This window comes from Oryctolagus cuniculus, chromosome 10 (genome assembly GCF_964237555.1).
Source record: "Oryctolagus cuniculus chromosome 10, mOryCun1.1, whole genome shotgun sequence".
In the NCBI taxonomy this organism is placed as follows: domain Eukaryota; kingdom Metazoa; phylum Chordata; class Mammalia; order Lagomorpha; family Leporidae; genus Oryctolagus; species Oryctolagus cuniculus.
Window position 1 is genome coordinate 45,775,443 of NC_091441.1, and position 25,473 is coordinate 45,800,915.

Genomic DNA, 25,473 nt, shown 5'->3' on the forward strand with positions numbered 1-25,473 from the left:
TGAAAAATGTCTATTTAAGTCCTCTGCCCATTTCTTAACTGGGTTGTTTGTTTTATTGTTGTTTAGTTTCTTGATCTCTTTATGTTCTGGTTATTAATCCTTTATGGGTTGCATAGTTTTCTCCCATTCTGTGAATTGCCTCTTCACTTTGCTATTTCTTCTGCAATACAGAAGCTTCTCAATTTGATGTAATCCCATTTGTCAATTTTGGCTTTGATTGCCTGTCCCTCTGGGATCTTTTCTAAGAACTCTATATGTATACCAATGTCTTGCAGGGTTTCCTCAATGTTCTCTAATAATTTAATGGTACCAGATCATAGATTTAGGTCTTTAATCTATTTTGAGTGGATTTTTGTGTAATGTGGGGTCTTGCTTCAAACTTCTGCATATGGAGATCCAGTTTTCCCAGCACCATTTGTTGAAGAGACTATCCTTGCTCCAAGGATTGATTAAAGCTCCTTTGTCAAAGATAAGTTGTTTGTAGGTGCATGGATTGATTTCTGATATCTCTATTCTGTTCCATTAGTCTATCCATCTGTTTTTTTTTTTTTTTTTTAAGATTTTATTTATTTGAGAGGTAGAGTTACAGACAGGGAGAAGGAGAGATAGAAATGTTGTCCTTCCGTTGGTTCACTCTCCAAATGGCTGCAACGGCGGGCGCTGTGCTGATCCGAAGCCAGGAGCCAGGTGCTTCTTCTGGGTCTCCCATGCAGATGCAGGAGCCCAAAGACTTGGGCCATCCTCTACTGCTTTTCCAAGCCATAGCAGAAAGCTGGATCAGAAGGGGAGTAGCCAGGACTAGAACTGGTGGCCAAATGGAATGCAGGCAGAGGATTAACCTACTGTGCCACAGCGCCAGCCCCGCATCTGTTTTTGTACCAGTTCCAGGCTGTTCTGATTATAACTGCCCTGTAGTAAGTTTTGAAATCTGGTATTGTGATGCCTTTGACTTTGTTTCTGTTGCATAAGGTTACTTTAGCTATTTGGGGTCTGCTATGTTTTCTATATCTGAGAATGTCCTTGGTATTTTGATTGGTATCACATTGATTCTATAAATTGCTTTTGGAGGTATGGACATTTTGATGGTATTGATTCTTCGAATCCATGAACATGGAAGATTTTTTCATTTTTTATATCTTCTATTTCTTTCTTTAATGTTTTGTGATTCTCATCATAGAAAACTCTGACATTCTTGGTTAAATTTATTCCAAGGTATTTGATTGTTTTTGTAGCTATTGTGAATGGGATTGATTTTAGAAGTTCTTTTTTAGCCACGGCATTGTCTGTGTATACAAAAGCTGTTGGTTTTTGTGTGTTGATTTTGTATCCTGCTACTTTACTAAACTCTTATGAGTTCCACTAGTCTCTTGGTAGAGTCTTTTGGATCCCCTATGTATAGAACCATGTCATCTGCAATAGGGATAGTTTGCCTTCTTACTTCCCAGTTTGTATCCTTTTGATTTCTTTTTTTGCCTAATGGCTCTGGCTAAAACTTCCAGGACTATACTGAATAGTAATGGTGAGAGTGGGTATCCCTGTCTGGTATTGGATTTCAGTGGTATTGCTTCCAGTTTTTTTTACAGTCAGAGTGGACAGTGAGAAAGAGAGAGAAAGGTCTTCCTTTGCTGTTGGTTCACCCTCCAATGGCCGCTGCTGCCTGCGTGCTGCGGCCGGCACACCGCGCTGATCCGAAGGCAGGAGCCAGGTGCTTCTCCTGGTCTCCCATGGGGTGCAGGGCCCAAACACTTGGGCCATCCTCCACTGCACTCCCTGGCCACAGCAGTGAGCTGGCCTGGAAGAGGGGCAACCGGGACAGAATCCGGCGCCCCGACCGGGACTAGAACCCGGTGTGCCAGCGCCACTAGGCGGAGGATTAGCCTATTGAGCCGCGGCACCGGCCCAGTTGCTTCCAATTTTTCCCCATTCAATATGATGCTGGCCATGAGTTTGTCATAAATTGCCTTGATTGTATTGAGGAATTACTCACAAAATGATTGGGAGCATATTGAATTTTTGTTGCTTATACAAAGTGATTTTTATTTTTTAATCTTTTTAAGATTTATTTATTTATTTGGAAGAGTTAGAGAGAGAGGTAGAGACAGAGAGAGAGGTCTTCCATCCGCTGGTTCACTCTCCAAATGGCCTCAACGGCCGGAGCTGCGCTGATCCAAAGCCAGGAGCCAGGAGCTTCTTCCAGGTTTCCCACACGGTTGCAGAGACCCAAGGACTTGGGCCATCTTCTACTGCTTTCAAAGGCCATAGCAGAGAGCTGGATTGGAAGTGGAGCAGCCAGGTCTTGAATCATTGGTTCCCGTATGGGATGCCTGCACTGCAGGTGGCGGCTTTTCCCGCTACACCACTGCACCGGCCCTGATTCTTTAATCTTTATAATACTGTATAGGAAAGGCAGCTGGAATTATCCCATTTTACAAATGAGGTGCCATGAAATAAGTAGAGCTATTTCCTGTTTTTAACTTCAAAGCAGTCAGTTGGCTGAAGTTTTATAACTTTAGTTTTCACATTGTTCCATCCATTCCTCAGGCTTACTTTGTTGAAGGTGAATTTGTCTGCTGTATTTCATCTTTTACTACAATCTCTTAGGATAGTGGTAACACATAAAATATTTGGTAATAATTAAATGAACCAATAGAAAATACTGAATTACTGAATTCTCCTGCATTAAGAAACCAAAAAATATTTTAGTCAGATAATCTTCATTCCTAGATGTACTCATATTTTGCATTTATTACATGTTAGGTAAAATGTAAATGTTTATACAGCTCACTTAAGGGTAAGATTTTCACCATAAAAAGAAGGAAGTTTATAAACTACAGGTCTGTCAGAGTGATCATTTTGTAATTTCTTTTGTTTAATTATTTTTTAAGAGCTCACTGGGTTGTTTCAGATGAATTAAGAAAAGTTTTAAAGCATTTTTCTTTAATCCCTGAAAGAGAAGTCTCAAGGTATTTTTACTGTAATCTGACACATTATATATTATCTCTGTAAAACTTACATTTTACAACATGGTTTATCCAAGTTTAAAATACTGTACAATGAATCAGAGCAGAAATGTGTAAGGTCTCAGAGAGCATTCATGGCATTACAAAAGTTGAAATTAACCTTAGAGAAAATAAAAATACCTGTGAGGTATTGATGACAGTCCTTTAAATCTAAATTTTCTATTTAGGCAACAGTAAATACAGAACAGTAGCAATTTAAGTCATTTGGTTAGAAGAAGGAAGATTGGACTACAAAAGCCATATAGCACAATAATTAAATGTATGACTTTGAGAGTAAAATAGGTCTGTGTGTATAACCTCTCCCACTTAAAAAGATCTTAGGCAATGTGGGGAGCAACTCGGACTAGACTGTTACTGGAATTAAGATTTATTCTATGCATCTGCTCTCCCACAATATGGTGCTGAGAAGGGAGTAACAACTTCTACGCAGCTGCCTCTCGCCAACTTGAGTGATGACCTGCAGGAGCTCATCCTGCTCCTGATTGGAGGAGAGCAGTGTACTCGGCGTGTGGGTAGCAGAGTTGGGATTGGTGGAAGAGGACTATAAAGGAGGAGAGAGACAACATGCACCAGGAACATCTATCTGAAGGAACACCTGAGCAGCCCCTGAGAGAGCCGGCCGGCGGTGTGCCACTCCCCCACGGAAGTGGGGAAAGTGGCAGGGGGAACCGCCCTTCCACGGAGGTGGAAGGGATGGTAGCCAACCCGGGAAGAACCAGCAGCAAACCCGGGGAGGGCCGAGCAGACAAAAGAACAGCGCAGGGTCCTGTGTCGTTCCTCCGCGAAGAGGGGGAGCGACATAATGGTGCCGTGACTCGGATATGAAGCCTAGGCAGGGTTCAGTGTCGCTCCTCCACGAAGAGGGGGAGCGACAAGGCAACTTTTAACCTTTTTGAATTAATTTTCCTCATCTTTAAAGTGAAAATACTTTTACCTACCTTTACATGTACTGACTGACTGTTTAACAGTCAGTTTCTTCCTCTGCCCTCCTCCTCCTTTATTCTATGACTATTCTTTTATATATATATATATTCTAGTTTTTATTTGTTTTAATTGTTTAGAGATTTATTTATGTATTTAAAAGGCAGAATTACAGAGAGGCAGAGGCAGAGAGAGAGAGAGAGAGAGAGGATGGGAGAAGGGTCTTCCATCCCCTGGTTCACTCCCCCAAATGGCCACAACTGTCAAAGCTAGGCCGATCTGAAGCCAGGAGCCAGGAGATGGTTCTGGGTCTCCCATATGGGTGCAGGGGCGTAAGGACTTGGACCATCTTCCACTGCTTTCCCAGGCACATTAGCAGAGAGCTAGATCAAAAGTAGAACAGCTAGGACTTGAACTGGCAACCGTATGGGATGTTTGCACTGCAGACAATGGTTTTACCCACTATGCCACAATGCTTACCCCCTATTTCTTTTCATTTTCTCTCTACAGTATTTTAATCAATCTGTGTACATTTATGTTTCAAGCAAGTTTGGAGTGTGTTGCTTTTTACATATTTTGTAGAAATGAAATTACTGGCTTATGTGATTATATACTTGTCTGTTAACCACTTCTAGGTTATAAACTCTTCGTGTTTTCATAAATTTATCTTTGTTTTACCAGTAGCACCAGGTTGTTACTTAAATGTAATATGATTAATTTGTTACTTGGCAATAGGATTAATCTAGAACTTTATCGTCAGAACCAGTATCACAGTTTTTATTTTATTTGTAGCATATTTAGTTCTTGCTTTTCAGCTGTAGAAAATCAGGGGACAATAAACTTATTCTGAAAACAACCAGGAAGTAAATATTTTGAGCTTTGCTAACCAGTCTCTGTCATAATTAGTCATCTCTGTTGCTAGAATTCAGAAGTTGCCATAAACAGTATGTTAGCCAATGGGATATGGCTTTGTTTCAATAAAGCTTTCTTTATAGCAACAGGAGACTGACTAAATTTTGCCTGTTGGCTGTGGTTTGCCAATCCTTGTTATAGACAAAATCAGAGTAGGCTAATAGGAAGCTGAATATCAAAATGCTCGTGGATGGTGAGGGAAAATAGAGAAAAAATAGCCAAGAAATGAAATGAGACACTTGAATGTTTTTATTTAGTTTGTAATGGCTAATGCTTATTAAAATATTTACAGTATTCCTGAGAGGCCACATTAAGACTCAGTTTCTCTAGCTAAAGCACTATAATCCCTAAAACACAGCAGTCTATCAAAGTGGAATTTTAAGGCAATTTTAAATTTTCAACTAAAGTAGATGCTGTAAGGTTGGATGTCTACAGAACAAATTTTTACCAGATGAGAATCACAACATCCTTTGAAATCATCATTATGAACAACATTTTATGTATAGGAAATTAAATTTTTTAAAGATTTATTTATTTATATGAAAGAGTTATAGCAGGAGATGAGAGAGACAGAGAAAGAGATCTTAACATCCCCTTCTTAACTCCCCAGGTAGCTGCAATGGCAAGGGCTGAAGTCAGGCAGAAGCCTGAAGCAAGGAGCTTCATCTGGGTCTTGTACTTAGGTGGCAGGGGCCCAAGTACTTGGACCTCTTCTGCTGCTTTTCTCAGGCCATTAGCAGAGAGCTGGGTCAACAGCCAAAACACGAACCACACCCTTTTGGGATGCTGGCATTGTGGGCAGGGGCTTACCTGCTGTGCCACAACACCTGCCCTAGAAAGTTAAATTTTAAAGTACTAAGTAACCTATCTAAGATCACAGAGTTAATATGTGAAATTGCTGGACTTCAGGTGTCACTCCAGCATATGATAAGTGGGGAATGAATAAATATTCCAAATCCTGATTTCTTGATCCTAGATTATTTTGAAAATGGTAGCAACTATTGAATAATAGCAGAAAAAGTACTTGTACTATTCATGCTTTGTATATTCTCTACTAGCTTTAACTTTAGTTTGTATATAACTAATTTTTTTAAACAAGACAGTGTTTTATTGTTATATTTTTTTATTTTTTAGGAGCCACCAGAAATGGAACTATTAAAATTTTTCAGACCAGAAAACACTACGGTTTCCTCAAGGCCATCAGTAGAGCAGCTTTCTAATCTCATTAAAATGAGTCTTCACTACCCAGAATCATTTAACCATCCATTTCATCAAAAAAGGTTTGAGATTTAATTTTTTTAAAAATTTTCTTCAGTATAAAAACACATACACATAACACATCTTTAGTTATTTAGGCAGTGGCATTAGCCAAATATTTAAGAAGTTTGTTTTGTTTAGTTTGAGAGACAGAGAGCAAGCACTCCTATCTAATGGTTTACTCCTCAAATGCCTACAATGGCTAGGACTGGCCTAGGCAAAAGCCAGGAGACAGGAATTCAGTCTGCATCTCCTACATGGGTGGCAAGGACACAGTTACATGAGTTGTTGCTGCTGCTTGCATTAGCAGGAAGCTGGAGTCAGGAGCTGGGGCTGAAATTCAAACCGAAGCACTCTGATGTGGAACATGGGCATCTTAGCAGGCATCTTGCTGTTCTTGAGAAATTTAGAATAATATTGAATTTGTAGAAATACTTTTGAGTAATTTTACTGTTTATTGTATGTACTGTGTTATTATAAGTACTGTAGTTAAAGTTGTATAGTATGGGATAGGCATTGTGGTGAAGCGGGTTAAGCTAGTGCTTGTGACACCAGCATCCCACATTAGAGTTTCAGTTCTAGTTTTTTTTTTTTTTTTCTTGAGATTTTAAAAGCATTTATTAGAGTCAAAGACCTCCAGCCGGAGCAGCAAAGAGTAGGGGCTTCCAAGAGAGGAAAGAACCCCAAAAGGTCCCATAGCATTCAGGTTTTTAACTGTAATCTTGCAAACCAAACTGTCAGTCAACAAATTGGAGATAAACTCAACAGAACACCTGATTTACAATTCTCCATCTTGTCTGGCCTGCTAAGGGTGGGGAGGTAACTTGTTTTCACCATAAGCTGTGAGCTCAGGAAGCGCTCCCTTGCTATTTTCATGGTAACTTTGGAGACTCCAGAGGAAGGAGGGCAGCCCGTTTGTTCTTGGTAAAGATGAAGTCTTGGGAAAGGAAGCAAATATTTTACACCCCAAATTTCATTGGGATCCCCTGACTACTGTTAACCCATCTGACTCCTCACATTCCCACCTCCCAAGGATTGAAACTAACTTCTGTTAGGGGGAAGTGGGCAGTGATGGCTCTGGCTGCTTCATGCTGAAAAGGGGTGTTGTTGGGAAGGGGAGTCAAGACAGGGTTCCAGCAGGAGGTAGCTTCTCAGCAGGAGGTGGCTTCTCCAGGGGAATGCAGTTAAACTCACATTATCTAAAACTGAGGACAGTGTCCTTGTAGGCCCCAAGAAGGGTATCTCAACCTTGAGCAAGTTTTTTTTTTTTTTTTTCATTGAGAGGCAAATAGAAACTGACAAAGGCTTGAAAATAATCAGGTGGGCCTCAAGGGCTTGCCAGTTATGAGGCTCAGACCCATCTATCTGTTTACATGGGGTACATCATAAGGGAGATACCCTGTTGACTTTCACAACCTAGCTGGCCTGGGAGGAGAGCTGGCTTGAAGAGAAGGTAGGTGGCATTTCTAAAAGGAAAACATTTTTAGTTTAATGTACAGTTCTGCCTGCAATGTTGTTGCCGCCGCTTGGCCTCCCCTTAACAGCAGTGGTTACTTTGGAAGCTGGGACGAGTGAAGGGCTTTTCAGCTTAGAGTGAACAAGGTCTGTGGCTCTGACCTGGAGCCCTTCGACTCCAGGGCAGGTCCATTTCCACTGAGTGGCTGGCATAGCTGCCAAGGCTCTTCATAAGCGGGCATCTGCTGAAGCCCTGCTTTCCACATTGAAAACCAATGCAGTGGATTGGCCTGTTGGGTTTCTTCAATGGCAGATCACTGTGTAAAGCAGCCATTAATTGGCTTGCCTCCTATCTCTGCATTGCTTCTGTTGCCTGGCTTCCTCTTCCTCCTGGGTTTTGTTAAAGCAGACCAGAGGAAACCTTTAAGAGAATGCAAGGCAAGGGGGTGCTCAGACCCTAATCTTTGGTGGCCTAAACTAGAAATCTGTAGTTACAGGCTTGTTATAATAGTGGTTTTTCTTTGAGGTAGGTGATGCCCATGAGAAAAGCTATGTCAAAATGATAACCACCTTATTTATTAAATTTTAAGTCATTAGGAAAACTCCCTCCCTTTGAAATCAGACATGACCCCCTAAAATTTATACAAAATGTGGCCCCTTAAAGTTCCCCAGAATTGCTACCTGGGATGCCACAAGTGCTATCGGAATTTGGGGTGCCATACGATTTCACTGTATGCTTACTAATAAATCCCAATATTAGTAAGCCCAAGAGGGTTCTTACCTAATATTTAGAGAATAATTCTAAATACCGGCACAGATAAACGGGCAGCATGGTACGTTTTAAGCTTTTATTTAGTAAGAAAGATGCATAGGAGAGTGAAAGCTTTATTAAGGGAGAGAGGTAAATCTGGGTCCATACCGAGCACCAGGAACCAGCCACGTGGATGAGCATCTAGGCCTGTATCTGGGTCAGGAAGCCTAGAGCACATGGCCCAAAGGCCATGCACCCTGGAGGCTCAGGGTTACAGCAGGCCCCATCCTAACAAGAAGCCAGGGAAGAAGAGCAGCCCAGACACACTGTGTCCCAGGCTTTTAACCTACTTCCAAAGGGGAGTGGTTAATTAACCTGATTGGCTGGTGGTCACCCAGGTCTAGCCAGGTAGGGGGATGGGGTCACACAGGGGCATGGCGAAGGCATGGTCTTCCAGCTCACAAATCTAATCAATTTTAGTCTGTATGCCTTCCTACCTCACCTTTATTTGGTTTAAAAAGGGAGGTTTTACCTGTTTACTGTACCCATGGCAAAGTAAATCTAGCTGTGGAATCATAATTTAAGCTCTCATTTTTGCTAAGCTATTATAAAGTGTTAGCCATCCCTTTTAAGGTCTAAAGATCAAATTGTACATCCTAGAGAGTCCTTCAAAATAGAATTAGTTTCCTATCTTGAAGAGAATAGAGAAGTGAGGGAACAAGTCAGGCTTCCCAGATCACTTACTGACAATAACAATATCAAATGAAGACTTAGCAAACAATTTAAACTGTTAAATAACAACTTATGAAAACATTTACTAGAAGGTCCAATGCCTTCTATAAATTTCAAGGCAAGAGTGCACGTATTTGGAAACATTGCTTAAATATCTAGCACAAGCATAACTTGTTTGACCTGCAAACCCAAGCACAAACATGTCAGCAAATTTAAAACATCTGTTACAGAGATTTAGGTCACGTGAATCAAAAAGGTCTCTTAGATTAACTTAGCAGTTTGAGCAGTATTTTATAACAAAGCTTTTAATAAATTTTCCCATGTAGACATACAATATGTGCACATGTGTAGCATAACATACAAGATAGAACAATAAAGCAGCTTCAATAAGTTTCCTAAAATCTTTAGCGGTTTTTTAATTCCCCAACCAATTAGAATTACTTACTACTCTTCGTAATCTGAATTAACCATACTTTTTCTAAATTGCAACCTGTAGTACATTATTGGCTTTATCTGCTTACAGAACTGTCCTCGAGTATTGAACACAATAGAGGTCAGGGAAAAAGAGGTCCTTTCAAACCTAGAAGGACATATTTAAACACAGAACCAACAATGTCTTAACTTCATGAGCAGTAAATTTGACTTTTAGGATTTGTAAAATATAAAACTCTGGATGACAAAGGCTTTAAATAGCCAGGTTTAAAATTATAAACTCATTAACCAACAAGAGGCACTTGCTTATTCCACACAAGATTTTTGAAAGCACCTGTAGGATTTTATAAAACATTTAACTCTTTTAGGCCTCTGGGCCTTTTTCATTAAGATAATCATTATGTCTGATAACACAAGATGATTAGACTTTTAAACTTTTGGACATTTGTATCAGTAGCATTTTACATTATCATAACAAAATTTAGCACTGCTTCACATCTTAACAGTACCTTTAATATAATCCAAATAGCCATATTAGTTGCTATGTTAGAGATATATCCTTTGATATTTCCAGGGGCCCAACACTGGAAATATCAAAGTCTGAGAATTTGGAACTTGGATTTTTTTTTTTTTTAAATGCCTGTCAAGGATGCCAGGAAGGCTTAAAATATCTGGTTGAAATAGGATCCCTTGACGTCATGACTTAATATAGACCAGACTTGATCATTGATACAAAATGATTACTCAAATGCTTTAAAATAGCATATATTTAAACAACTCATAGCTCCTGATAAAAACTCAGCAGTTTTTAAACAATTAGAACTTAACAGAGACATTAAGAGAACACAATAGATTACTTAAACAGAATGCAAAATCCATCTTTGGTAATCCCGAGAGTTATAAATAAGAACAAATTAGTTAGCACATGGAACTATCCCATAACCTGGAACAATTTTAACAGAGTCAGAACTAGAGAAGAGAAAATAGCCTACTGGAGCTGGCTAGAAAACTGAACAGTCACCTATTAAGCAAAACTTTCAAAAGGAAGTGCTGTAGTTTTTAAACAGATTTTTAACACTATTTCAGAATATTTGCTAACATATATGCATTGCAGAAACCTCATTGCTTTAATAGAGGATCAGATTTTATTTCTATGTTAAATGGACTAATAGCTTTTGCTTTCAGTCTGCTGATTTATATTTTGAAATAACTCTTTAGAAGTAAATTACAACTTATGAAAATATGTTAACAAACCCAAATAGTTTTTCATAGACTATAAGGTGCTAAGAGTACCAGAGTTTACATTTAGACACATTTATCTCATTTGCTTTACCCAGTTTACATTTAGCAATTACACCTAGATAACTGAAGATGCTGAGATTATACCTCTATCTGAATTAAGATCAAACTTACATTTATATCAAATTCTACTCCTTTTTATACAACTCTAGATATAAAGCAGTGACATTGAACCAGAGATTTTAAAATTCACCTTGGAGGGGCGGGGGGGCGGCTATAACAAGAATTGATTACTCATTGCTATCAGAAACCTGTTAAACCAAGTTATAAAACAAGTTTGGCAAGTTAACAAAGCGGTATTTTAAGGCAGTGATCTTCCTAGATTCAAAAGAGAGAAATTTCTTTAAACCTGATGTTCAGTTGTAGTTGAACCAAATTCTATTTACCAAAGACATCATTTTAGATTCTAATTGAATTTGAATCTAGTTTTCCTTTTACTCAAAGAAAAAATACCTTAAGCCTTTGATGCCTAGTCAGCAATTAGCTACTTGGGACTGCCTCTGAAACAAAAGGTTTAGCAGCTGCAAGGTAGAGCTCAAAAGATACTGTAGGCTAGGGACCAATGTGCCAGGGACAAGAAGTCCACTGGAGATTGCTCACCATTGTTAGATTTTAATGAGAGAGGGCATCCACCAGAGCAGGCGGGCACTCCTCCAGAGATTCCTTTCCTAAAGAGAATCTGATAGGTGATAGAATAGAGGGCAATTACTACAAGGAGGCTCCTATAAGAGTAAAGGCACTGGACAGTTCATTGGGTCAGATAATAAGGAGGTCATTCATGATTTTAGATAGAGGGGATAAAAACACAGTAAGTTGAGGAGAGAATGGGAGGTAAGTTAATAAAATACCATTGAGCATTCTCTCAAGGAGCTGGGCTGTATAAATAGAGATCAGGAATATCTTTCATTGTGTCTTTCTTACTAGGAAGGATATAGGTAATGTTTATGATCTTGAGGAAGTAGTGGGATAGAGAGCAGTAGAATTTATTAAATGGAAAGTTACACATGTAAAAAAATGACAGGATTGACTTTGGACCAAGGAAGAGATTTAGTCTTATTGAAACAGGGAAAGAAGTGGGGAGAAATTTTAACCAGTTTACACATTGTGGACTGCCCCCATTTAAGGGAGTATTTAAAGTAGCAGAGTTAACTATTCAGTGTAATGTAGAAGATAAGAGAGAAAAGGGTAAGGGATTTAATAAAAGTGAAATTTTAGGATAACTACTAAGAGAATTGAGAAGAAACAAGCTGATGACACACAGGAATGCTGGGCCAAAACAGACCTTCACAGTGACTTAAGATAAAAAATATTTCAGAAGTAACTGAAGTGGTACTAACCATTTTGAAACTGTTTCATTGTGAAATATAACACAGAAAAGTGCTGAAACAAAACTGTTTGGCCATAGTAATTTTTCACAAAGGTAACACCCAAATTATCACTTGTGCTCAAGAAATAGAACAGTGCTGATATCTCAGAAGCCCCCCGGTCTCCCCTCCCAGTCACTACCCTGTTCATCCCCAAGAGTAGTCATCATGTCTTTGCTCCGTTTTTACAGCTATCATCTCTGTATTTGTTTTCTGCGGAGTTTAACTTTATTATATAAGTAGAATTTTATAGACTATATTTCTTCTATGTCCAGTTTCTTTCATTTAATATTTTGTTGTTGAGAGTCTACCACTGCATGAAGCTGTAAAATTAATTTTCATTGCCATATGCTATGTTTGAATATACCAGAATTTCTCTGCTATTGATGAACACTTGGATTATTTTTACACTTTAATTGTTTTGAATTCTATTGCTGTGAATATTCTTGTATGCTTCTGCTGGTGCATGTGTGCTTGCCTTTTAAAAATTTTTCTTCTTCATATTTGCACAGCCACTGTTTACATGTGGAAATTTCTTCTGCCTTATATCTTAAGAGTGCTTACTTTAAAAAATATTTGTGGTCTTAGACTTTTGTCAAGGTCTTAATGTGGCCCAGCACTCATTTTGTGTGACTCTGTCTGATACAGGTGTGCACTGGGGTCACCAGGGGAAATTTAACACAGATGCTTGGTGCTTCAGTCCCATCCCAATGTGTTTGGCTTGTAGTAGAAGTTGGGCATCTGGATTTTCTATGAAGTTCTCCAGGTGAGTCTAATGTGCAGCCAAAGTTGGAAAAAAAAAAAAAACCTTTCATATTATATCATTATTGTACCAGCCTTGGCTTCACGTACTTCCATGCAGAGTGTGGATTCCATGACATTTCATATTGACCCACTTGCCCTGCTTCATGTATGTACTGAATATTGCAGATTCCATGATTCTTTTTATCCTTAGTGGTTAAAACTTTGGCTATACTTTAAAGGCTAGGGTATTACCTGTATCATTCTACTAGAATTAAGAAACACCATAGAATCTAGGCAATATAGGGAAACATGAAGCAGGACAGGTTTAATCCTACTATGGTAGAAGAGTGAGTTAAATAATCATAGAATCAAAGTTAAGCATGGAATTCTGTTGAAATAAGGCAGGTTCAAGGATAGAATGTGGCAGTTTTTTCCAACCTGGCTGCACATTAGAATCACTTAGGTATTTTTGAAATACCCATTACTCAGGCTAACTAAGTCAAAAATCCTTGGGAGTTTGGACCCAGGCATCTTGTATTTTTAAAATGTTCTCACATAAAGCCAGTGTGCATCTCCATCAGTCGTTCTTGCCACAGCAATGCTTCAAAGAAACCTCTACAGTTATAGAATTTAATAACTTAAAGCAAGACATTTATTCCCACATTTAATGATCTGTTAGAGAACTATGATATCGTTAAAGCTCTCCCTCAGTCTGTGAGTTAGTTGGGTTTGTCACTTGAAGACTGGGCTCATTTCTGTACCGTACATATTTGGAACTCAGTCCAAAGGGACATTTTTTTCTCATGGCATATATCTGGAGTACAAAAAGTCACCCAGATCGCAAAAATAACATTTAACGCTTTTGCTTACATCGAACAACATTAATATTTCATTGGCCAAATAGCCTCACCTCCTTAATCAACAGGGCTAATCTATGACATCACAGTGGGAAGGTGAAGGGAAATAATATCTGCCAAATGAATAATAATCATAAGTACTGTAGTTGCCAAGATTGAGAACCCCTGCAACAGAGGATTGAGTGAGGGTCTTTGTGAAACTAGAGCCTTAATGTAGAGAGCTAGAAAGATGGGACACAGTGGTCAGAGATTGGAGTGAATGAGGATTAATTCAGAGTAGTTAACTCTAGGTCATAGATAAAAATTCATGGTGTGGTGATAGATGGCTGAGTTTGGTATAGTACTGATTATCTAGATAGCAGGTCAAGGATTGGAGAAGATGTTGAATGAGTCATCTGCCCAGATAATTAAATTGTCCAGAATGCTGATGAAATGAAGAATTCAAGGAAGAAAGCAAACACATTGAAGCTTTTTAAAGTGATGCCACTAAAGGATGTGGAAGAGGAGAGCTGTTGCAGTGTTCTCAGTGCTGTGCCTCTGCTTGACAGATGCAGCAGGTGAATTGACAGGAGACAAAGCAGCAGGTGTTTTCAGTCTTCACATACCTCATCTTTATCACAAATATTTCTAAATACTCATTCCTTCCTCCTCTTCTAAAGAAGTCTTACTGTACTGTGTTACTGTTACTGGCGTTTGTCCGTGTGGAGACAGAAAAATGAATAAAAACCTTGGAGTAGTAGTTTATGACAGAAGAGTGAAGATGTCTTTACAGGAGAAATTGGAGGAAAAAATTATCCAGAAATGGCATCAAGAACTACGTCAGTGACACCATGAGGTGAAAGATGTTGGAATAAATAACAACATCTATTGTTGAGAGGGCTTTAGGAGAAGCCCTCAGTGAAATCTCATTTGGAGTAAGATGTAGAAGCATGAAGACATTGAGGATGTAGGGAGAGTGTATTCTTAAGGTAGAGGGGTGTTGCTGTGGATTCATTAATGGGAGGAGGAGCGTGGTGGGGGCAAGAGGCACGGAGTCACCTGACAATTGTCAGGTTGACAATCATCTGCCAGCAGACAGACTACTCCAGATGTTACAAACCTTAGAAATAGACTATCCAAAACATGCTTTTCCTGCTAATCAACCTATACCCATGGCACCGTGTGCGTTTATGGATGCCAACAAGTCACTGTTTGGAATAGTGATCAAATCCTCAACAGAAACGAATCCACAGCAACAGAGGGGTGTTTCAAAAAAAAAAAAAAAAAAGAGCAGTTTGATCATGACAATCAAACAGAGCCAGAGAGCAGTGAGAATGTAAGAGAGAAGGTGACTTACACTGGGTTTAGCTGCTATAAGCTTTAAAAATAATATTAGATTGTTTGTGGGGGTTTTGAACATGTGCCAGTCATTATTCTTAGCATGTAACATGTTTTGTCTTATCTAATTACCACAACAAACCCAAGAGGCAGTGGGTATTAGTCCTAGTTTACGGTTCAGAAACTGAGGTGTACTGTTATTGAGCTGTTGTTTGAATACTAGCAGTCTGGCTCTTTACACAAGCCCTTATAATAACCAAATAATTGGGTACAGGAGTAGGGGGTAGTTATCAGCAGTTTGGTCTTTAAGCACTGTTTGGCTCACTGGATTACCATTTTAGAAAGACTATGTTAAAATAGTATTTTCAAAATATGGTCCCAGAGGTTGGTGTTGTGGTATAGTGGGTAAAAGCCATCATCTGCTGTGTTGGCATCTCATGTGGGCTCTGGTTTGAGACCCAGTTGCTCCACTTCCCATCCAGCTTTCTGCTAACGTGCGTGGGAAAGCATCAGAACATGGTTTCCAGGCCATTGCAGCCATTTGGGGAGTGAACCGGCGGATGGAAGATTCCACCCCCCACCCCTCCTGTAACTCTTGCAAATGAATAAAAAAAATCTTCCAAAATGTGGTCCCAAACCAGCACCATTAACATCATCTGGGAATATGTTAGAAATTGCAAATCTTTGGGCCACACCACAGACACACTAAATCAGAAATTCTGAAAGTGGGGACTGGTGATCTGTTTTTTGTTTTTTATTTTTTAAATTTATTTATTTATTTCAAGGTTGGAGTTATAGGTAGAGGGACAGACAGAATCTTCCATCTGCTGGTTACTCCCCAAATGGCTGCAATATCTAGGGCTGGGCCAGGCTGAAGCCAGGAGCCAGGAGCTTCTTCCAGGTCTCCCATGTGGGTATAGGGGCTCAGGCACTTGGGTCTTCTTCCATTGCTTTCCTAGGCTTATTAGCAGGGGCTGGATTGGAAGTGGAGCAGCCAAGTCTCAAACTGGCACCCATATGGGATGCAGGTGCTACAGACAGCAGCTTAACCCACTGCACCACAGCACCATCCCCTGTTGGTTTTTTTAACAAGACCAGCAGGCAGTTCTGGTACATGCTGAAGTGTGAGAAGCACCTCTGTAAAAAAAATAGGTTGCAACAGGGTACCAGTTAAGAGGCTGTTGCAGTAAACCGAAAAGACATGACAAGTGAACTTGGAAGGAAATGAGGTGATATGAAGTTAAAACCAGGTTGCAGAGTTGTGTGAGAAAGAGAACTGACAGGATTCTGTGAAGATTGAGAATGGGGGATAATGGGCGGGAGAAGTCAGCCTGATGGCTAACTTTTGTTGATGTAGATGAGTGTGCTGTTCACTGAGGTAGCGAGGGAGAAATGGAGGTAATAAGTTTCATGTTTGGATTTAGGAGACATCCAGATGTTCACATTGCTTCTACGAGGAGCATTTAGATGAGGCATGGGGAATTGACATTTGAAGACCAAATGGGAACGGAATAGGTAGCAGAACTTCCCAGATTCCTGTCCTGGTCTACAAGTTAGGCAGGTAGAATAATGAGTTGCTTCAGAATGAAAACCTACTCATTATGCTTTGATGCCGTGTGAGAAGTTGGTGGGAAAGGTTAGGACATAGCATTGGCACAAACTGAGATATGATTTTGAAGTCATCTTAGTTTTTATTTAGAGAAATCCGTTTTTACAACATTGTTTAGAAAGTATTTCTCAGTAAGAACACAAAGTTGATGTAAGCATAAAATTCGTTATCTGAGTTGATTTATTTTGTTTGAACATGTAAGATTTCATTTTTTCTTCTTTACTGTTTGTGTGTGTGTGTGTGTGTGTGTGTGTGGTGTTTGTAGAGTAAAATGTAGACAGAAGGACGCTTCAAATAGTTCATGGAAATAGAATTAAAATTTATTTTCGTGCAAAACATATTTTGAAGTTCATTAATTCTTTTTCATAATATATACTTTCCATGAGCTTTTTGAAGATCCCAGGCTTCATTTGTGCATAGGTTATGTTCATTTCTTACTTTTGTTTTTTTTTTAAGTTTATTTGAAAGGCAGAGTAACAGAGAGGGAGACAGACATAAAGAGATCTTGTATCCCCTGATCCACTCCCCCAAAAGGCTGCAACAGATAGGGCTAGGCCAGATCAAAAACAAGAGCCAGGAATTCTGTCCCAGTCTCCCTTCTGGGGGGTAGGGGCCCAAATACTTGAACCATCTTCTGATGCTTTCCCAAGCACATTAAGTGGAAGCTGAATTGGAAGCCAAGAAGCCAGGACTCGAACCCAATGTGCAACACTCCAATATGGATGCTGGCGTCAGTCAGTGACTTAACAACTGTGCCACAATGCTGGCTTCTCTTATATTCTTGCTGTAAATCTTTGCTACTCCATTCACATTTCCTCTTCTGTCACTACCTGTCCTTTTCCGAGGCTTTGATCTTTTATTAACTATGAAGTGATATCAGAAACTAGGCTAACTGAGCACGTGTCCACTTGAAAGTAATTTTTTTTATAACTTACATAGAAAAACTCTCATATTCTCCAAAATATATACCTTTATGTAATTAGATAGGAAAGCAAATGTCAATCCAGGACAAGTTCTAAAAAATTAAATGATTTTTAAAATGAACATAAAAACAACAGAATTAGGGGCAGATGTTTGGCACAGCAATTAAGACACCACTTGGTACCCACCCCCACACCCCATATCAGAGTGCCTGCATTTGAGTCTGGGCTCTACTTACAGTTCTACCTTCCTGATTATGTGTACCATGGGAGGCAACAGATGATGGCTCAACTACTTGGGTCCTTACCACCCACATGAGAGACTTGGATTGAGTTCTGGGCTCCTGGGTTTGGCTTAGCCAGCCTTGGCATTTGGGAAGTAAACCAGTGGATGGAAGATCAATCTCTCTCTTCCCCTTTCAGATTAAAAAAATAAGAAAGTTATTTTAGGAAAAAATACAAGCTAACTCTTTATTTTTCTTCCATAGCCTTTGTTTAGTACCAGTTACCCTTTTACTTTCCAACTGTTCTCAGGCTGATGTAGATGTAATAGTTGATCTTCGGCATAAAACAACAAGGTAAAGATTTCTTTCAGTGAAAAGTTATTTTGTGGCTTTAGCTTTAAAGTAATTTTAGAGCATTTTAATATTGTTTTATTCTATAAATAACTTTGTAATATGGAAAGATAATGTTTACTCCATCATGTCCTGATTTTGTGTGTGGTGTTATGGAAGTGTTACAGAGATATTAAATATTAAAATTTTCATTTCCAATTATAAAATAATACTTAAAAAATTCTAGTGCCATATCTCCATATCTAGTACTCCTAGAGCCAGATGTTTTTTGACATTTAGAAATTTTGGATTTTTAGAAAAATAGTTTGAAGCATATACTGAATATTACTGTCATATATCTTAAACAGGATTTGGAACAGTTCTTTGAAATCCAGATATTTTACAAGTTTATGTATATCTTAGTTAGTGGGTACTGGGTTGGTTTCCATTTTTCAGTCTTACAGTTTCAGTGTTATAAGCACTCTGTACACACATTTATTTTTATATATGAATAACCAAGGGATTAAAAGCTCAGATATGAAATCAGGTTTCATCATTTACTAGATGTGGGAATTAAATATTAACTCACTATTAGCATTATGCTTAAAAATAATTATTATTAATACATGTTGGCTGTTATAATAATAGAACATTGTTATTATTAATAAGTATCTGGCTTCATTAAATAATTCCTAGAAGTAGAATTGTTGAATGGAAGGAATATATTTATGTGACTCTGGGGAAAAAATAATATAGAGGAAGCTCTGTAACTTATTATTTTCCTCCTCTCTTAGTCCAGAAGCATTGGAAATCCATGGATCATTCACATGGCTTGGACAAACACAGTATAAACTTCAGCTTAAAGGCCAGGAGATCCACAGTTTGCAGCTGAAAGCATGCTTTGTTCATACAGGTGTTTATAATCTTGGAACTCCTAGGATATTTGCCAAATTGTCGGACCAAGTTACAGTGTTTGAAACAAGTCAGCAGAACTCCATGCCTGCCCTGATCATCATCAATAATGTGTGACAGCTTGCAAGTTTGTACTGAAATCCACAAGAATCAGTTTAATTTTGCTGAATGGGTTTTACAGCAGTATTTGAAATACCTAACATTATGGAGGTTGGGGTCTGATCACTGCAGAATTCTTTGACTTGCCATTTTGTTGATGATGCAAAGCACATTGGACTGGGAATACTTACGTTCTTTTTTTGTTTGTTTTTGTTTTCATATTTCTTTAAACCCTGGTAATAATTTACATGCTCATAATACAGAATTTCAACATACCCATGTACCTCATTAAGTCCCGTCTTAAAAAGCAGTGTCTAAGTCTACTGTTACAACTTATCAATGGTATACAAATATTAGGAGATGATTTTGAGGAAGGAAAGGCCTTGTTGGCAGTACTCCTGTTAAGCCATTAGTTTATAAATTCCAGCTTTACTGTGAAATTCTATAGAGTGTTAAATACAAATTTTTCCATGTTCACAAAATTCTCTAAAATCTGTTTTGAACTTTGGTTATAGAGTCTTCAAGTTTCAGTATCTGATTGTCCCTATGGCTTATACATAACTTTGTAAAAAGAAAAAAATTTTTTCTGATGCTTTGAATATAGTTTTGAAAGGAGTTTGACTTTTTTCCCCCTCATTCATCTCAGTATAGAGTGCGCTATTTCACAATATGAGATTTTTGTCATTAAAATTATCATATTCTTATTATATAACTTTAACAATTGAGTTGATCTGTTTAAATGATAAATCTACTCAAGTTAATTAAAAATAAGCTTTTCAAAATGTATTATATTTATAACAAATGTACTGTAAATAGAATAAAGACATGCTATTCACTGTATAGATTTATAAGATGCCTTGCCTTTTTTAAAACCTGAATTTCTGAGAACTTAATATATTCTCTATTTAAAATAAGTGGCAACCATATTATTATAGCAGATACCAGCCCAATTTGCTGAGAAAGCTTTATTATCAGAACTGAAAGTATAGTCTTTGTTCTTTTTATTTTTAAAATACTATATTTATTTGAGAGGCAGAGAGAGACAGACAAAGAGCTCTCATTCACTGGTTCATTCTTCAGATGCCTCCAACTGCTAGGCCAGGCAGAGCTGAAGCTGGTTGGGAATTCAGTCACATTTTGTACGTGAATGGCAGGAGCTCAAATTACTTGAGGCATCACTACTCCCTATCAGAATCTGCATTAGCAGGAAGCTGGAGTTGGAAGCTAGAGGTGGATTATCAAACCCAGCTACTTCACAGTGGGACATGAGCACCTTAATCAGCTGCACAACTCCTCCAAGTTTTTGGTCTTAAAAGCTCTTTATGGCCTTGTTTTACATAAGGAAACAAATTTTGTCTTTAAATGAACCATATCTGATGCTTGGTTACAAACTCAGATAATCCATTTTTATCCTACTCAAAAAGAAGATCAAAGCTTATTTAATCTGTTTTAAATAACTACACTGCAGATCTGATGCTGGTTATAGCAGATTGGGTAATGTGGTCCTCCTGCTAAAGAAAAGAAAGAAGTCTGAACAAAATATAAAAAAATCTTCTTCCTAAAAACAAAGTGTTGCCAACATTATCTGTCCTTAGTGGACCAACGTCTAGAAGAAATTCCAGAGAGGGGAGGCCAGCATTATTTGGGACTTCTTTACCTTCAAAGTGTTGACCTAGGAAGAAGCAGCTAAAAGGCAAGCCTTAAAATTTTTTTTTTTTTTTTTTTTGACAGGCAGAGTGGACAGTGAGAGAGAGAGACAGAGAGAGAAAGGTCTTCCTTTTGCCGTTGGTTCACCCTCCAATGGCCGCCGCTGCAGCCGGCGCACCGCGCTGATCCTGGCAGGAGCCAGGAGCCAGGTGCTTTTCCTGGTCTCCCATGGGGTGCAGGGCCCAAGCACCTGGGCCATCCTCCACTGCACTCCCTGGCCATAGCAGAGAGCTGGCCTGGAAGAGGGGCAACCGGAACAGAATCCGGCGCCCCGACTGGGACTAGAACCCGGTGTGCCGGCGCCGCAAGGTGGAGGATTAGCCTATTGAGCCACGGCGCCGGCTCAAGCCTTAAAATTTGACAAGCTTTGAAGAAAAGGAAAGTTGGTTAAAATCATATCAGTTGAAGCAAGGAGAAAAAAATGATAGAAAATAAGCAAAAAGCTAAAAGAACTGGTTTAGTTAAGGAAATCTTATCTAATATTTGAGTCCTAAAAAGAGGAAGATAATAAGATAGTAGTCGTACAGGCTACTTCAAAAAGTGGGTGGGAAAATGAAATTTAAAAAAATGTTTGGTCCAAAGAAATTTTGACGTGAATGCATAAGTTTTTCATGATACATATTTTCAGTGAACTTTTTGAAGACCCCTTTTATTTAAAGAGAATCTCTGAGAATTTTCTTTTTCTTTTTTTTTTTTTAAAGATTTCTTTATTTGAAAGAGTTACACAGAGAGAGGACAGGCAGAGAGAGAGAGAGAGAGAGGTCTTCCATCCTATGGTTCACTCCCCAGATGGCCATGGCCGCAACGGACAGAACTGTGCCGATCCAAATCCAGGAGCCGGGAGCTTCTTCCAGGTCTCCCACGTGGGTGCAGGGGCCCAAGGACTTGGGCCATCTTCTACTGCTTTCCCAGGCCTTAGCAGAGAGCTGGACAGGAAGCGGAGCAGCCAGGTCTCAAACCAGCGCCCATATGGGATGCCAGTGCTTTTTAGGCCAGGGCATTAACCCACTGCGTCACCATGCCAGCCCCTCTGAGAATTTTCTAAAATAGACATCAAGTTACAAGTTCAAAAAGTTCAGTAAATCCCAAGCAACATAAGTAAAAAGAAACTTATATCCAGATGAATCGTCAGGTAGAAACAGCCTTGAATCCAAAACGATAAACTTAGGTAGCAATACTTAAACAGAAAGCTGACTTCTTAGGAGAAACAATGGAAGCCTGGAGACAATGGGATATCTTAAGAGGATTTCAAAGAAAAGTAATGGCTAAGCCAGAGCACTAAACAAGAATTCTCTTCAATAATGGGAGTAAAGTAAAGATACTTTCAAATGAATAAAACCAGAGTTCACTTCCAGATGGCCTAGGGTAATGGCAACTTCTTAGTCTTTCCATTCATCCTCCAAATAAGTATACAAATCAATAAGCAAATGAAACAACATCTAACACAAGGTTTGATCATAACTAGAAAGAATATACTAATGTCAAATGGAAATGGAAAATTTAACACTAACTTGTAACAGGCTTTCTACACTCTTAGTGTAAGCTTTTCCCCAATAGAGATTAGGAAGGCAGGAATCTCCCAAAATGATGTGTCGAAAAGAGACAAAGGCACTTGAAAGGTAGGCCTGAGCAGTGTGGGAACAGCAAGGACAGTGTCTATTCATCTCCAGGTAACAGAAGTGCCTTTTAACAGGAGTTACCTTATAGATTGGCTGTGAAGGTGAATATAGAATTTTTGGACCTTATACAGCCCAAGTAGTGTTCCAGCCTAAGTCGCTTACTCAACACACAGCATGGCAATCGCTGACATTGGGGTGGTGGACAAAAGTATTTATTACAAAACACAGAACAAGGAGCCAGAAAGTTATCACTAATTTCTGAAATCCTTGGAGGGTTCCAAGTTAGGGATCTTACTGATTGAAGCTGGGGTTTAGAAGTGTCCATTTCCTGTGCAGGTCTCCATTTGGTTCTCAGTGCTTGTGACCCTGCTTTCATTGGTCATTGGGACCATGTTCTTTTGAGAATTTCGTTGATGGCCAAATGGGCTGCAGACAGTCTGGGGGATATGTGCAGGTGGTAGTTACTTTTTGCTTAAGGCCTGGGGTTTCTGGGAAACACCCTCAAGACAAGACTGAACATCAAGGTGTTATCTGTAAAGTAAATAAATAGCCCCATAAATCTGCTATCCTGTGGGAGCTGGATGGACCTATTGCATCATTCTCTCAATTTAGTGAACTAATTTTAGTGATAGGTTGATTTGCAATCATCAAAGCAGGACAAAGAGACTTTATGCCAAGGTAAGGAAACAGACTACCACAGGAGGCTAGGGCCTGATAGTACCTAGTATCTGCATCAAAGGCACTGGGTAGGGGCTCGGTTTTACCTACCAACCTGAAATTCGTTGATTACAGATTCATGCCTATTAAAATGCAAATACCTGTAGGTATCCTAATGCATTCTGATCCACCTTTAAAATATGTGTCAAGGAGCTGTAAGACAAATAAGGCACAGAAACTAGCACCTACAACAGTGATGGGAGTGCTGGTAGGAGAAGTAGGAATGGGGAATATGGAGCTAAAAGAGAAAGTGATGGGTTGCTAAAGAAAAATGGTCCAGGGCCCGCACTATGGTGCAGCATGTAGAGCCACCGCCTGTAGTGCCGTCATCCCATGTGAACACTAAGAGGTCCTGGTTGCTCAACTTCCGATCTAGCTCCCTGCTAATGCACCTGGGAAAGCAGTGGGAGATGGCCTAAGTCCTTGGGCCTCTGCATTCACTTGGGAGACCCAGAAGAAGCTCCTGCCTTTGGCCTAGTCCAGCCCCAGCTATTGCAACCATCTGGGGGAGGGAACCAGCAGTTGGAAGATTCTTTCCTCTGTTTCAAATAAAATCTTTAAAAAAAAGAAAAATGGTCCATTTCATGGCTTGGCTTAAGCTTAACTCTGTTTATGTTCCACTGCTTGTTTCCAGAATCATGGAGCTATAGATAGCCATCTCTAAAGACTTTCATGTTAGGTTTCTGCCCCATTCATTTCTGTTTTGTTTTTTTAAGCTATAATAGCTTCAAATTGTTCTCAGTTCCTTACCTACTTGAATTAATTATGTTGGCATATAAATCCAATTAATTTAATACCTAGTAACAAGAAGGGATACATTTGAGAATTGGGTGTTCTTGGCAAAATAAAAAATGAGTTTTCAGGAAACCAATGTGCAGCGTGTCAAGCCACCACCTGAGACACCAGCATCCTATATTGGAAGGTGGTTCAAGTCTCAGCTACTCTTACTTCCTATGCAGCTTCCCTGCTAATGAGACTGGGCACGATAAGGAGATGAAGGCTCAAGTACGTGGGTCCCAGCTGCCCATGTGAGTGACCAGGATGGAGTGCCTGGCACCTGGATTCTACCTGGCCCTGCCCTGAGAGTTGCAGCCATTGAAGAGTGAACCAACAGGTGGAAAAATCTTTTTTAAAAACATATTTTTGGGGCCGGTGCTGTGATACAACACCAGCATCCCATATGGGTGCCAGTTCAATTCCCAGCTGCTCCACTTCTGATCCAGCTTCCTTCTAATGTGCTTGGGAAAGCAGCAGAAGATGGCCCACATGCTGCCACATGGGAAACCCGGATGAAGCTCCTGGCTTTGGCTTGGCTCAGCCTGGCTGTTGTGGCCATCTGGGGAGTGAACCAGCGGATTGAAAAGATCTCTTTCTCTGTGACTCTCCCTTTTTGTAACTCTGCCTTTCAAATAAAATCAGTCTTTAAAAAACAATGAGTTTTATTTATGCATGTGAATTGTGTTAATTCAACAACGTTCCACCAGGATATATTTTAAAAGTCTGAACTCCTTTAAAAATACTAATATTCGTTGATTTAAAAATCTAGTTTTGCCAGCACCGTGGCTCACTAGGCTAATCCTCCACCAATGGCGCCGGCACACCGGGTTCTAGTCCTGGTCGGGGCGCCGGATTCTGTCCCGGTTGCCCCTCTTCCAGGCCAGCTCTCTGCTGTGGCCAGGGAGTGCAGTGGAGGATGGCCCAAGAAGCACCTGGCTCCTGGCTTCAGATCAGTGCGGTGCGCCGGCTGCAGCAAGCCGACCGCAGCAGCCATTGGAGGGTGAACCAACAGCAAAAGGAAGACCTTTCTCTCTCTCTCTCTCTCTCTCTCTCTCTCACTGTCCACTCTGCCTGTCAAAAAAAAAAAAAAAAAACTCTAGTTTTAAAACTTTTTAACTAGAGAAGGAGTATCTGGCTTCCAAAAACAGTTACCTGAGATTTTATCTCAGTCCTGCTACAGCTATAGGAAGAAAGCTGAGCGTTTCAAAGGAAGAACTTTTTTTTTTTTTTTTTAAGATTTATTTATTTGAGAGGTAGTTATAGAGAGGGAGAGACAGAGAGAAAGGTCTTCTATCCACTGGTTCACTCCCCAAATGACCACAATGGCTGGAACTGGACCAATCCGAAGCCAGGAACTTCTGGGTTTCCCACACAGGTACAGAGGCGCAAGCACTTAGGCCATCTTCCACTGCCTTCCCAGGCCATAGCAGAGAGCTGGATTTGAAGAGGAGCAGCCAGGACTCACATATGGGATGCCAGCACCACAGGCGGAGGCTTA

At 39.6% G+C, this 25,473-nt stretch overlaps 1 protein-coding gene across 6 annotated transcripts in view; it reads left to right on the forward strand.

The window, feature by feature from the left end:
* Positions 1–19,995, forward strand: part of TRAPPC8 (trafficking protein particle complex subunit 8) — a 120,275-nt gene extending 100,280 nt beyond the window's left edge. For 5 of the 6 annotated variants that reach the window (XM_008261178.4, XM_002713489.5, XM_070050353.1 and 2 more), the window contains 3 exons: positions 5,988–6,133; positions 18,079–18,168; positions 18,939–19,995. In XM_008261178.4, coding sequence (XP_008259400.1) covers positions 5,988–6,133; positions 18,079–18,168; positions 18,939–19,173 — 471 coding nt within the window. In that variant the 3' untranslated portion in view covers positions 19,174–19,995. Of the gene's footprint in view, positions 1–5,987; positions 6,134–12,791; positions 12,910–18,078; positions 18,169–18,938 lie in introns of all 6 variants that reach the window. The other variant, XR_007921809.2, reaches the window with a different exon arrangement.
* Positions 19,996–25,473: the final 5,478 nt, after the last annotated feature.